This window comes from Anopheles coluzzii, chromosome 2, assembly GCF_943734685.1.
Source record: "Anopheles coluzzii chromosome 2, AcolN3, whole genome shotgun sequence".
NCBI classification, from domain to species: domain Eukaryota; kingdom Metazoa; phylum Arthropoda; class Insecta; order Diptera; family Culicidae; genus Anopheles; species Anopheles coluzzii.
In genome coordinates, this window is record NC_064670.1 from 90870027 (window position 1) to 90884474 (window position 14448).

Consider the following 14448-nt stretch of genomic DNA (forward strand, 5'->3'; position numbering starts at 1 on the left):
ACCAGCTTTTTGCTATTTTTAGAATGCTTGAGTTGTTTGCCGTCTGCTAAACGAAGTCTTTCTGTATTTCGTTTAGGTAGAGAGCTTGAGTCGTTTAGAACCCGTTTAGGAGTCGCTTAGTTGTTAGCTTAAAATTAAAAACGTTTTACGTGTTTTTAATGGTATTTTATTGAAAAGAACTAAGATTTTAAGAGTGTTTGTGTATTCAGAAGCGGTCGCGAGAAAGCTTTTTTGAGGAAAAGTTTTCACCCGTTCCATCAAAAAGTGACGTTCACATTTTGTCATAAAAAACTTCTTTCTTTTCTTCTTCGTCTTTGAGACCACCTGGTCTTCATACACTTTGGGCCTTTTGATAAAATCGCTTCGGATGAGGCACTGGCACTACCATAAGCCCACCCAAGGTGTATGGATATTAGGAGGTGAAGTGCTTCAGAGCAAATTGACATTTCACGACTTGACATAACAATACTGGGGGCTCCGGTATTAAAATCGGGGAGGGCTGGAGGGGGGTATAGAAAATTGTATGCGATTTGACATAACAATACTCAATGATGGCGCCCGGAAAACGCGTTAACAATTCACCTCCTTAATAAACACACCTTGAGCCCACCTGTACCCATTGTACCCACTTTGTAAAAATCAACCAATTTGCTCATCGGGTCGCTCGACTTCATTCGTTATGTCGACTTCCATTTTGCTCGAGCTTGTCTGGCTGCTCGGTACATCGATTTGCTGCCAGGCAGTTGACATTGAAGTAAATTTTCTTGCTAGAGCTGCTAACGATAAAAAAGGTAAATTTTGAAGAGCAATATAATCATCGGGTTAGCTTTACCCTTTTCCCGTGCTCTCTCGCACGATTGCAGTGCAAAAAAAAAGAAAGAGGGAAAAGAAACCGGAAAACGCTGCATTCGGCACAAGCAGGAAAACGCTCCACCCCGCCAGTGAAGCATCTTGACAGGTGCGCATTGTCCGTCGGTGCGCATCATCTTGGGATCCGTGCGTGTGTGCGAGCGGAGAAGCAGCTGCGAAAAGGGCAACAACAGCAACAACGGACACTAGAGGCAACTTGAGCAAAAAAAGAACGAGTAAAACGTGCGTGTGTAGAGTGTGTGTGGTCGTAAAAATTTTCACCACATTCCGAGCAGGCGAGAACGTTCCGGATGTATTCTGCACGGGATCGGGCGGAAGCAGTGACAGCAGTAGCAGCAGCATCAAACCACGGCCCATGGTGACGCTCAGGAGAGGCAAGGCGGCCGTGCTCGCAAATCATTCTGATTCGGTGGCTGACAGCTTCCCGTTTTTGCACCGCTGCCGCAGTGTGTGGGAAAAAAGAGCCACTTGTTTAGGCTTCCCGCGAGCGCTTCCCACCTTCCGCCGCAGATCGCAGTAGACGTTTCCCCCCTTTTCTCCTCGTTGCTCGGAGTGTGTGTGTGTCTGTGTGCAGCATGTCCTGCAAAAGTGCGAATGGGCTCCCCGGAAAGTGACTGATTGGTTTTTCCCTTCTTTTCCATTCTTTTTTTAGTTGGTCCGTTTTAGTTGCCTCCCTTTTCCCGCGGTTTCCGTTTTGTGTTTGTTTCGTGCGGCATTACGTTGCCTGAGCCATCGGTTCGTCCGGAAATCCCAACAATCCGGGCCGCCACGAGGGCTGTGAACGGTGGGAAGAAAGGATCGGAAAAGTACCAAAACCAGCAGCAGCAGCAGCAGCAGCATCGGCAGCATTAGCACAGTTGCATAAGCCTAGAGGAGGACCAATCCCTACAATTCTTTTTGTTCTCGTCGAAGCCCTGCGCTCACCTCCTCCGTAATCCTCCGGTGGGGGCAGAATATTATTATTGTTCCGTGGCTCTCCGTCTTACGCGAGGGGAGGGATTGCAGAAAAATCGCGAAATACGGTGCGAGTGCGCGAAGGCAAGTAACGAAAGACAGGCAGGGAAGAGAGTTTGCCAAGACAAAAACAATAGTGCGCGAGTGCAAACGAGATAGAGTGCGCGCGAGCGAGAGAGAGATTGAAGAATAGAGAGAGAGTGAGAGGGGTAGCCGAAAGATTGAGAGCAAAAGAGTGAGAAGAGAGCAATCGGTTCATTGTGGTGCGTGTGTGTGTGTGTGAGTTTGTGCGCGAGTGTGCTGTGTTAGAACAGGCGAGAGCAATAATACGGGTGTGTATCGGAGGAGTGTACTGAGGAAAGGGGCGGGTGCGTGCGTGTGCGTGCGTGCGTGCGTGCGTGCGGTAAGCTAGTGTGCAGTGATTCCGGCAAGCGACGGCAGACGTTACAGCAAGCAGACAAGCGATGAACATAAAACCCGACACGAACCGACACGTACTGACGATACAGGCGAAGAAGAAGCGTCATAAGACGGCGAAGAAGAAGGCGAAACAGCAGGCGACGGCAGTGGTGGCGGCGGCAGCAGCGCAGGCGGCGGCGCAGGCAGCGGCGCAGAACAGCAATAGTTACAGCAGGAGCGGCCAGAATCACCAGTCGGCCGCAACGGCGGGCTCCATTGGCGGTGGTGCCTTCGTGGGCGGCGGGTCAGAACTGCACGAGCACGACGACGACGACGACCATGACGACATGATCCTGGGCACGACGTCGGGCGCAGCAGCGGCGGGCATGACTGGCGGCGGCGGTGGCGGTGGCGGTGGATCGGCGATGAACGACAGTCAGCATTCGGTGTCGTCGGGCGGGCCAGCGGAGCTGGTCGGGCGGCGCGGTTCGAAATCGGCGGGCCAGCCGCATCACCACCTGGACACGACCACCAGCTCGTCGAACGAGACGATCGAGCAGGACGGGGACCGGGACGCGGACGGCTACACCAGCGAGGAGGAGGAGCAGGAGTGCCGGGAGGACTACTGCCGCGGCGGTTACCATCCGGTGAAGCTGGGCGACCTGTTTCTGCAGCGCTACCACGTGATCCGGAAGCTGGGCTGGGGCCACTTCTCGACCGTGTGGCTCAGCTGGGACCTGGAGGAGAAGCGGTACGTGGCGCTGAAGATCGTCAAGTCGGCGCAGCACTTCAGCGACACGGCCAAGGACGAGATACACATCCTGAAGTCGATCACGAACGCGGACCCGGCCGACCCGAAGCGGAACAAGGTGGTGCAGCTGCTGAACGACTTCCGGATAACGGGCGTGAACGGCACGCACATCTGCATGGTGTTCGAGGTGCTCGGGCACAATCTGCTGAAGCTGATCATGAAGTCGAACTACCGGGGCATCCCGCTGGCGAACGTCAAGTCCATCATCCGGCAGGTGCTGGAGGGGCTGGACTACCTGCACACCAAGTGCAAGATCATCCACACCGACATCAAGCCGGAGAACGTGCTGGTGTGCGTAAACGAGAGCTACGTGCGGAAGCTGGCCTGCGAGGCGACGGAGATGCACGCGATGGGCTGCAAGCTGCCGATCTCGCTCATCTCGGCCGCGCCGCCCCAGTTCCAGGAGCAGCCGATGAGCCAGAACATGAGCAAGGCGAAGAAGAAGAAGCTGAAGCGAAAGGCGAAGATGCAGCACGAGCTAATCCGGCAGCAGATGGAGCACATCCAGCAGCTCGAGTTTGGCGCCCCGGTAGCGGTCGATGGCGCCTCCTCCGGCAGTGGGGGGCCGGCGGCCGGTCTGCCGCTGGAAAATGGAACTGCGGAGGGCATGGAGTCCGGCAAGCCGTTGTTGGCACTGGTCGCGGAAGGTGCTGGTGGTGGTGGTGCGACACTGAAGGGTGTTACGACTGCGGGCAGCAACATAGCCGCGGGTACGGGTACGCCCAACTCGCCGCTGGAAAGGAAAGAGGCGGGCGGAGAGGCGCGGCGATTGCTAGTGAATGGTACGGCAGAGGCAACGACTACTGCTGGTGGTAAAGAGTGTGTCGCGGAGGCCGGTACGCCTTCGTCAGGCGATGAGGATCGGCCAACCCTGACACCGTCCGCATCGACGCTTTCCAGCCCATCGAGTAGCGAGGCGGCCTCGTCGAACAACAATGACGACGTGCCGGGCGACCGGAAATCGCCCACGGCCCGCGTGCACGACGGGGACGAGCGGCGGGAGCGCGACGCGAAATCGCCCGAGAAGCCTTCCTCCTCGTCGCTCGTCACGTCGTCGTCCAAGCTGGACATCAGCGAGTCGGTGCGGAAGATACTGTCGTCGGTGCAGGAAAGCAAGGATGCGGCGTTCGAGGTGTGCGACATCGACGTGAAGATAGCCGACCTGGGCAACGCGTGCTGGGTGGACAAACACTTCACCGAGGACATCCAGACGCGCCAGTACCGGTCGCTGGAGGTCATCATCGGCGCCGGGTACGACACGTCGGCGGACATCTGGAGTACGGCCTGCATGGCGTTCGAGCTGGCCACCGGCGACTACCTGTTCGAGCCGTTCTCGGGCAAGGACTACTGCCGGGACGACGACCACATCGCGCACATCATCGAGCTGCTCGGGCCCATCCCGAAGCGGATCGCGCTGTCCGGCAAGAACTCGAGCCACGCGTTCAACTCGAAGGGCCTGCTGAAGAACATCTCCGGCCTGAAGCCGTGGGGCCTGGTGGACGTGCTGATCGAGAAGTATGAATGGTCGGACGAGGACGCGTTCGAGTTTAGCGACTTCCTCAAGCCGATGCTGGACTACGATCCGCGAACGCGTGCCACCGCCGCCGACTGTTTGCGCCATTCGTGGCTGAACCACTGAGCCGTACCGCCGGTGCCCATCGCTGGAGTGCGGTGAGCTGCGGGTAGATGCAGTCGCCAAACCTACTACATGACCCAGTGTGTAAGCCAGTGTGTTGAGGAGGATGAGAAGGAGAGAGTGTCGACGACGTCACTTCCGCTTCCCTACCAGTGGCCTGTTCGCTTCTTCTGGTTTGAATCGATTCGTGTTTTTTGGCTGAATTCGTGCGTACGGCAGCTCGTGCAAACTGCAAGCTGCAAAAGAGTGTGTTGTGATGGCAGCGATGCAAACGGGCAAACCTTGTGCAAGTGTGTAGGATTCTGAGATGTAGCTAAAGCTAAATACCGTATTTTGGGGGGAAGTGTGGAGTATGTGCGCAGTGTCTAAACATGCCAGCATGTGTGAGCAGTGATGGTAAAACAAAATTGGCAACAGCAAATGGGGGAAAATCAAATCGTCTTGTGCGTAGTAGCGGAAAGCAAACAGCGAGAAGCTCAAAGGTAGTAGTAGTGTGCGTGGTGTGTGGAAGTGTGGAATGCAAGCTGCAAGCTGATGCAGTACGTGTGCGTGTCTGGTGTGTACGGTGACCATTGAATTATTGGGCAACAATGCAGAAGAAAGAATAACCTCCCCGTGCCGCTCTCTCGTGCGGGCAAGAAAGGCGCCCCATTGCAACAAATCAACCGTTCGGTCAGCAAGAAAGAAACAATCGAATCGGGTTGATTTGTGAAGATGATTGTGCTTGTGTGAAAAACAAAAGTAATAAGAGTAATAAACAACTAAGAAGCACTTGACCCATAATGCTGTGTAGTACTGTGGAGCAGCGGGCCACAGCCGGCCGTGAGCGTCGGAGCAGCCTGGTGGCGATGGAATTTGTAATATAGTAGCGGAGACGGAAGCTCTGAAATGCAGTTTAATGTAGGAATAATATCCCAATATCCCCGCATGAAACGATCAGCTTTACAAGTTAGAACAATAGAAGGTAAGTTTCGGTTGGGTTTGTGTGTGTGTGAGTGTTTTGTATTGTGTATCATGTGGAAAGTCTAGTAGCTGGGAAGACTATAGCACATTTACGTTTGCAAAGGAACAGTTAAAGGATATGCAAATGGGCAAAATGGGCATGGCTAGGGTTTTCATCAAATTTTTAAAATAATAATCCTATTTAATTTATAAACAATGTGGTTTGGAACTCATTGACCTTTTTCATTAAACATGGTCAATCAACAATGCGAATTTAAATGCGAACCTTAAAATTAATTCATGCCTAACTAAATGGCAACAATTAAGATAATGTCGATTTTATTCCTTAAAATAGCTTTCAGTTAGTTGGTTAAATGTATCTATAGTGGTGGTAGTAGCAATAGTGGTGGTATTGCACTAAAATGCGTTCCATACGTTAATTTAAAAGTAATTAAGTTATTTATGTCAGTGTGAAATGTTCTCTGGTCTTTCACGAATAGGGTCATTCCGCTACTTAGTGACCGAAAAACCTATAATTTTGTGAAATGTGTCAACATTTTTTCAAAACCTTAGGATTTCATAACGAAACTCGTATATGTGTTAACGCTGTAAATTACCACATAACATAATTTACGCAATTATTTATTTACGCAATAACGCAATTACTTTTTTAACATTACTTTTATTAAATGCTATTGATCTACAGACATTTATTGCCTTTTGATAATGGTTTAAAGGGTTTTTTTACCATAGTGCCATTATTGGTATACAAAACAGGCATGTTCCTATAGTGGTTATAATCATAAAAACAATAAAGAAAGGTATTTTAGATTTTTTCCGGAATATTTTTGACACGTCTACTTACTGTTTTCGCTAAAATAAGCGACAGAAATGAGTTTTCTGTAAGTAATTTACCAAACAAAGGTCAAAATTTACCTATCTGGCTGAGTAAAATATCGACTTCGAATCAAGCACACTCTTCCGGGTGCGGGTTGACGACAGGTCAACAGTTTCATCAATCAAATTTATACATTTTTTACAATCACATTATGTTGTCGAAATTATGGTTGTAATCCTTGCTATTCATACGAAAACAGCTTCAAAACTAAGTTGCATTGATATTATACACTGTTTTTGAGGCATCTTTGTTTACCACCACTATAGGAACACAATACGACGACTATAAGAATCATACCACCATTATAGGTACAACGAAGCAGTCACAAAAATATGTATTTTCTCGTAAATTTGTTGTGTTTGATGGTAAAATTGCGAAGATAATACATATTCCAATTGATATGTGATTAAATATTCAAAAAAATACTTTTCTGACACTTTAAATCCATTTAAACACATCTGTACCACTACAGATTGCGCCACTATTGGTACCCTATATAAAGAGAAAAAAGTATATAAGAGTCCAGAAATATAAAATAACATAACAAATAAATAAATATCTCTCGGTTGCAAAACAAATCATCAATAGGAATGATAACATTGAAAAGAATGGCATGTTTGGCCACTGAATTATTCTTTTTTTATTTTCTTTAATTCAACTAATGCAATAGCAAAAGAATGGGTGAACATTATCGTAGTATCATGAACATGTGTTAAGCAGTGTAAATTTGCTAATAATGGTCTTGTCTATTATTAAATTGTCTGTTTGTGCATATTGCTCTGCACCGTCGTTTCAATACAATTTCCATATTTCTATTTACAATTATCAGCTCAACAGACTGTTGACGCTGTATGAAGATGTGTTCTAATTTAATGTTTAATAATTTTACAGGAAAATAAGGAAAAACTAAAACATCAATGTGCCGTGTGTGCCCTCCCTTCAACTCCCTCCCCCCACAGTTAGTGAACCTACAGGCGGAACTGGAACAAAGGAAGTGTGAATAGTGTGAAGTGAAAAAAAGAACACAAGCTCGAACTCCTCTGCATCACCACAATCATCATCTCAGCAATAGACGGTCAGATCAGGCATGAAAAGGGGGCGCGAAATCAAAGATGCAGGTGCAAAAGAGAAAAGGGTGGGTAAGAGCTTCAAAGCGTATCAGAGCGAGGGAAAGAGCGGAGCTTATTCGTTTGAAGCCAGACACTGGAACCGTTGCGTTACTCAGCGATTGAAGCGATATCCCGTGTACAAATCGAACGGGCGGAACCAGGTAGTGCAACGTTTTAAGAAAATTCTAGGGAATAATTCTAGTTGCTAGAGGAGAGGAGCAGAAGGCAGTAGTATCTTACACATGATTATTATTATTATTATTATTATTATTATTATTATTATCATTATTATTATAATTATTATTATGATTAATATATTAATCGTACATTAGGCATCTTTTTAAATACACCAGCACACACACACACATGCATATGCGAAACAATAGTGGCAGTTTAACTGACGAAGAGAAAATAACTGATGGTCACGTGTGTCCGATCCGCTTTGCACTAGAATCCTTCTTCTCATCCTTGCAAGTATCCCCCGTTAAGAAGTTTTAGGTACAGCGAACGAAGGAAAAAAACCAATGTACTATATGCCGTCACAGCGGACCGTTTAACCAGCGCATGTCATCTTTCATTGTTCATTACCATCCCATTTGAAAAAAAAAGAACGTATCTCGACACACACCAGCATCGTGCGATGCTCACGTATAACCAAAAGAAACCTCTCTCCCTGTCTACGGAAAACTGCAGCATGAAACTGTGTGCGCGCCGAGCAACGGGCACACAGCGTCGAGCGAATATTGGGAGCAATATACCAGGCGCCGCATTTTGTACCGCGTTTACACATGCAACATAATACGCACATACCGCTCGAAGAAGCAGCATGGTTTGGCGGTGTGGTTTTTTTCCCCCTCCTACTTCGACGACGATCCGATCACGTAGTAGTAGTCCGTCCGTTTAGCGAGGGAGTACGACAGAAACACGCGACACACCCAGACACAGACGCAGACAGCGAGCAACTTAACAAGAGCGAACAAATCTGCTGTCAAATAGCTGTAGGACTTTCGTAATGATCTCAAGCGCGATTAGAATTATCGTAACCTAGCAAGAAGAGGGGCACGGTCTTGCGCTGACGTCGGTGGTGGAATGCTGGTGGAATGCATACGTGTAGAAATTCTGTCCTGCATTTTTTTTCTCTCATCCAACTTCTTACCTCACACCGTGTGGTGTTCGCGGGAATGAAGGTTGCTGGAAAAAAAGGCCTGGCACTGATGCCATGTGTTCGGTGGTGTGATAGTACGGTACAGGAGCATGTGAAGGATAATCACCTGGGTGTGTGGTAGCTTGTGTATCGCCCAGATATGGAGTTTTCTTCTTCTTTTTTTGTATTCTCCGCGATATTCACTCCTTACATTGCACCAAAATCCCTCTCTTCCAAAAAAAAAAAGGGTGCGCCTTCAGGTAGCGCTTTACAGGTAGAGCAAAGAATAATCTGCATTTCTCCCGTGGTGTTTTCGTATGGCTCTGATGAAGGCTAATCGAATAAGTAACGGCCGACCGCTGTATGCAACCAGAGGAAAGAAAGTTTCACATGCATAACCGATAGGAGAGATTCGTGTAGTGTGAGCTCTTTAATCCAGCAAGTAGCTCTAGCAATTTAGATAGAGTAAATACTTACAGAGTTAGTCTCTCTGTCCCTCTGAAATTTCTTCATAAGGTTGTGCATCTCTACTGCATTGCGATTCAGGGTGATATGTTATGTTTTATATCAAAAGAAACTATCTTTCAAGCCTACATTTGGGATTGTAACTGAGACTACGATCATATTGTGGAGATATTTCAAACATCTCCAGTTAGAATCATAAAACTCATCAGGTGTATCCCGGAACACATTTTCCAATCGCGTTCATTCACCAGAAAAACAAGCGTACTAAAACAACGATTTCATTCGATTTCCCAAAACTGCCACCAGGGATTTCCTGAGTGCACGATTACTCAGCGGAATGTTCTATGAACGCATGCAAAATTCGTTCAAAATAGAAGGTTCAAGCTGTAGTAGTGTAAATAATGTGAGATCAATCAAGAAATAAAAAGTAAATCAATTTGAAAACGCAAACTACAGCAAAGGATTGACTTCAAAAGACTTCGTTCATAACAGCATCCGCATTCATTTAGCAAGCAGCTACTAATTACGTTTGTAAATTAATTACACATGCAATCTGGTTCGCTTTTTCTCATCTACTGGCTATTTGTGACTTACCGATCTTCCCTAATAACAATTTTGCTGCTAAGAGATACGGCCAGGCCGTCATCGGCAACCATCCCTCTTCTGGAACACTGCGTTTCCCTCCTTTTCCATACCCACGACCAGGGGCCAACGTTTTGATCAAGAGACGGTTTTGATATTGTTACCAATGCACGATTTCATAATAAGGGAACGTCCATGCATTACGTAACGTAATCATTTAACGTGTAACGCAAAAGTAAACACATTAAGGATGGTCTTTTCACACATGGATGCATATGCTGGTAACAAGATTAATGAACGCGATTAAACCTATCCAGTTGTTTGAGGAGATTGCTTTTCTTTAATATTATCAATAGCATCATGAGCTCAAAATCCAAATGTTTCAAGGCAAACATTTTCAATCTAAACCCATCTTCATAACGTTTTGTAATAGCTTAAAAGCAATGAAACACGTGTTTTTACTTACGTAGAAACTCAAGCTCCGTTGATATGTTTTTTTTCGCATCAACTTCATCACTCGTTTCTTACGGTATTTAATAGTTTCATCCAACAAAAACGGAGTCCTAATTACTAATTAGTTTTCAATTTTGGAGTGAAATTCCTGTCCCTTGAGTAAAGCTCTGTAACACTGAAAGTGTAACCTTCGTTTCCCCGGGAGTGTGGCGTAGTTAATGGAAGACTTCTTACAGCAAGCCAGTGCATAATAATGGTTGGGTTACAGTAATGGAGGTTATTCAGTATTAAGGCTGATTAACCATTAGAACTCATTAATTTGCATAGGTAGTGTCATCATGCTTTAAGAAATTGCGAATTTGGCGTCGTTTCCCAAATCCATCAGTTCCACCCTTCAGTTGATGCTAGAATCACAAATAATAATTTTTTATTTAATTTGCATGTTATAGGATACGAATTTTGCTCAATCGCTTATTTTTTGGTGATATGACATTTTTGTTTGTTTGTGAGGACCTTCATCAAGAACACATCTTAGATACGAAATTTGTTTTTAACACAGTGGCATGGAATCTCTCTTGAAAGCCATTCTTTTTTTTTGGGACAAGAAAAGGAAGAGGTACAGATCAATCTTTAGCTATCAACAGTAAGGAAAGCGAATCTTGTCAATCGCGCTATCAAAGATAGTAGTTTAAACCAGTGTGTATTGTGTGTCATACAAAGCAAAACAAACAACAAACAACAGCATCCTTACGCACATCATATCCACATCGCATAGAACGTGAGAAGGAACAATACAAATCATTGTTAAAATTTATTACCCTGTAATATGTAGCTTGTAATTAACATGTAAATGTTATGACCAAAATCCCTACCACGCCGCACACACACACACACCGGCCGAGCGCGTATCGTCATTATCCCGTTGCAGTATCAATATTGTGAGGGATAACCGCAAAGGACTCATTATAGAAGACGCTCGAAATTTCATTGACCATAGATTTCAATAATATTTGTAGCCTAAAATGTTAAACAACCCAGACAACAACATTTTGTGTTTCACTGATTAACGAAAACGCTCTACAACCAAACAGAGAAATAGATAGTTTGATGCACAATAAACCAGCAAATTTTGTGCATCAAACGATCTATTTCTCTGTTCATCGAACAATCTGTATACATTTAAATTTACCATCAACAAACTCCTATCTACTGCATGTGTTTCAGTGCCAACACTCACACAGTCAGACAGACGGGCACAGTGTACGGCACAACATAAATCCCCTTGCCTGTGTCACATAATCGCGGGGGGCTTCTGTGTTAATGTCTAGAAAGCGAATTGGCCACAGGATGCCGACAGGAAAGGAACTATGAACAATTAAGTAATTTATACAAACAAACAAAAAATCCTAGTGAGTTAATAAAAAAAAAAAAACACACAGCAGAAAATAAGGTAGGAAGCAATGAAGTGTAGCACGGAAACACTTTGTAATTTTGATAAATATTTCAATGTCCGGAGGAGCATAATAAAAGTCTGGCTCTATATATATAAATATATATATGTTGGACAACTAGCAAAGTGAGCGTAAGTTGAAAAAATATACAAACATATTGAAACAACCAACCCCCCGCAACAGTAAGTTGTGCCGTAGCATTTGTGTGCTGAACGAGCGAAAGCAAGAGGATTGAAGAAGATAGAGTTGTATGTTAAAAATGGTACAGAATATGGAAATCTAGTTGTTACACAATAATCTGTACAATTCAATACAAGGAAGGAGAGTTCGGAACAAATGTGAAGGCTAGAAAGGAATACGAATTACAAAAGAAAAAGAAAAAAAAACAGTGCGATCCAACTCTGAATTCGAATAAGGAGAGGTTGAAATAGGGATACATCTTAGTTGTTTAGTTTGTATCATTTTTTAAACCATCATTAAGTAATTGTAATTGTACGAGCGTTTCACAACAGGATGTACATGTACACATACAAAAAAAAACACACATACACACATACATTATTACACACCCCCTACGGAACTCACCTCTCTCACACATGCTCACAAAAAAGGTACACGGACCGTGTGCGTATTACACCATCGCATAGCAATGATCACATAATGAAGTTAGTTTTATTAAATCTTCCCCGGTCCCCCTCCCACGTTGTCCCCCGTATCTTGATCGCGAAATGATGGGTGTAGGGTGAGGTTGAATTGTTTGACGATCGCTTAAAACTAGAACTTGAAAAATGGGGCGCGCTCAGTGTGGTTTAGTGCAAAACACTGGGGTGGAAAGATACTAGAAAGATGGATTATCGTAGGCGCCAGTGCGCACGAAAAAAAAAATAAGATGAATCGTGCGAGAAACTACAGAAAGACAGAGAAGCAAAGGATAGAAACACTTGTGCGCGCAGGCAGTCAGGCAGGCAGGAGGGCAGACAGAGGCAGGAAGGGCTGACAAAAACGGTAAACCCGCGTGAGAGGAGACACATACCGAAAATAAAATAAGAAACAGCCGCGTGACGATCAATTCGCGCGCAGACAACTGAATCGGTGCAGCTGTGCGCATTATGTGCTGTGTAATTTATTTTGGCTTATGCCTGGTACCTGATAATGAGAAATTTACTTTCAGTGAGTTGAATCAGAGTGTACGAGCAGCTTTTAATCTAGTATTTATTCTCTTGAGATGCATAAAACACCACAGAAAACCCTCCACGGAGAACGACGATTCGTTTAACAACTCTTTTGCGTGTTACCTAATTCTTTTTGCGATTTGATTCACCTTGACTTTCCACATTGTGTATAGCAAATCACTTTTTTGTGTCTTAATCCATTCGGAGCGTATTAAGTAGTAAAAAATTGAGTCACTAAAGAGCTTGCAGGGTCAGAGTGAGTTAAACCGCAAAAGAGTTGCCAAAAGAGCTGAAAAAAGCCTTCAAGCTGACTTGAATGCATACATTTCGCTGACGAGAACTTCAACTTACTGATTCACTCCTACTCGCCGACACACATGACGCACCGGAATCGCCGGTCTTCGCCGGAAGAGTCTGTGGTTATCCCACTTTTATGTTTATGTTTGTCGGTGGGAATTGTTTTCATTGCGCCAGGGATATGAGTGTTGTTGCATTAGGATAATTAAAACTGTAGCATTGTTCCGGCGTCAGCAACCCGGGACGACCGTTGGGACTGTTGACCAAAACGGCAATGAACGGTAACGAAGTTGTGCTTTATTTATTGCTCTGTCTCCTGTTTGAAAGCTGTGCGAGGAGGTAAGTAGCATCCCGGTCCGAAATGTTCTCCTCCTGGTGATTCCCCGGTACTGGAGATAATGGTGTGGAGCGAAACAAGGTAAATGGATGTCTATTGTCTATTGGCTTGCAGAGAAAGTACGTTGCCTAATGGCTCTATTGGAAGAGTTTGCAAACTTTATTTATATGTACGTCATTTGTTTATACACCATTGAGCATTGAGCAAGTTCAAGATGATGCTTTTCAATTGTTTTTGTGTAAGTTTAGGAAATGTGTTTGTAAAGTTTATTGTCTTTTTGTTTGTCAGTACTTTTGCATGTCTTGGGATATTGGTTTCTTGGGACATAGGCAGGGCGTTAATGCTTTTATGTTATTATGTGAACTGCATCATCCGCCTGCAATAATGACATCTCAATTGGTTCAAAAGTTCTTATGCAACATAACATGTAAAATGTGTTTTAATACACTGTTTTTGTGTTCTTAACTTTTGCACTGAAGGATTAACCATGTAATTTGCATCAACATTTGTGTAATTTAGAGACAAGCATCAAAACCACCCAAAGAATAATATTTTTACTTAAATGGTTTTAAGTTCTTAGGATAAAGCAAACATCTTAGGATAAAGCAATTATCTAGATCGAATACATCGAAGAAGAATTTGGGAGATGTTTCCGTTTTTATTTTATGTAGTTTGGAAGAAATTTTGGTCAGCCATCTGTGGGAAGTACAATAATAAAATAGCAAACTTGCATTTTCCAAACTCAAAGTTTAAATGGCGAACATTGCGGTTTGCTCAAAATGATCATTTGTTGTTTCTTTTATCATTTATTACTGTTGTTATTATTTCTATGCCATTGTTTATTCTTAATATTTGTTTTACAATAATTACTACTGTTATTATTGTGATTGTTACGATTTTTTATTATTGTTTTTATTGTTGTTGGTAT

The 14448-nt window shown here is 44.6% G+C and overlaps 1 protein-coding gene across 4 annotated transcripts; it reads left to right on the forward strand.

Moving 5' to 3' along the window:
* Window positions 1-378: 378 nt before the first annotated feature.
* LOC120947715 (SRSF protein kinase 3) lies at window positions 379-12803 on the forward strand. 4 transcript variants are annotated; one of them, XM_040363313.2, is made up of 3 exons: window positions 379-791; window positions 1523-5634; window positions 7402-12803. In XM_040363313.2, the coding sequence occupies exon 2, from the start codon at window positions 2289-2291 to the stop codon at window positions 4671-4673; it is 2385 nt and encodes a 794-aa protein (XP_040219247.2). In that variant the 5' UTR covers window positions 379-791; window positions 1523-2288; the 3' UTR covers window positions 4674-5634; window positions 7402-12803. The 4 variants fall into 4 exon arrangements, with proteins under 4 accessions (XP_040219247.2, XP_040219245.2, XP_040219244.2 ...); XM_040363311.2 differs by lacking the exon at window positions 379-791 and adding an exon at window positions 798-1430; XM_040363310.2 differs by lacking the exon at window positions 379-791 and adding an exon at window positions 798-1426.
* Window positions 12804-14448: the final 1645 nt, after the last annotated feature.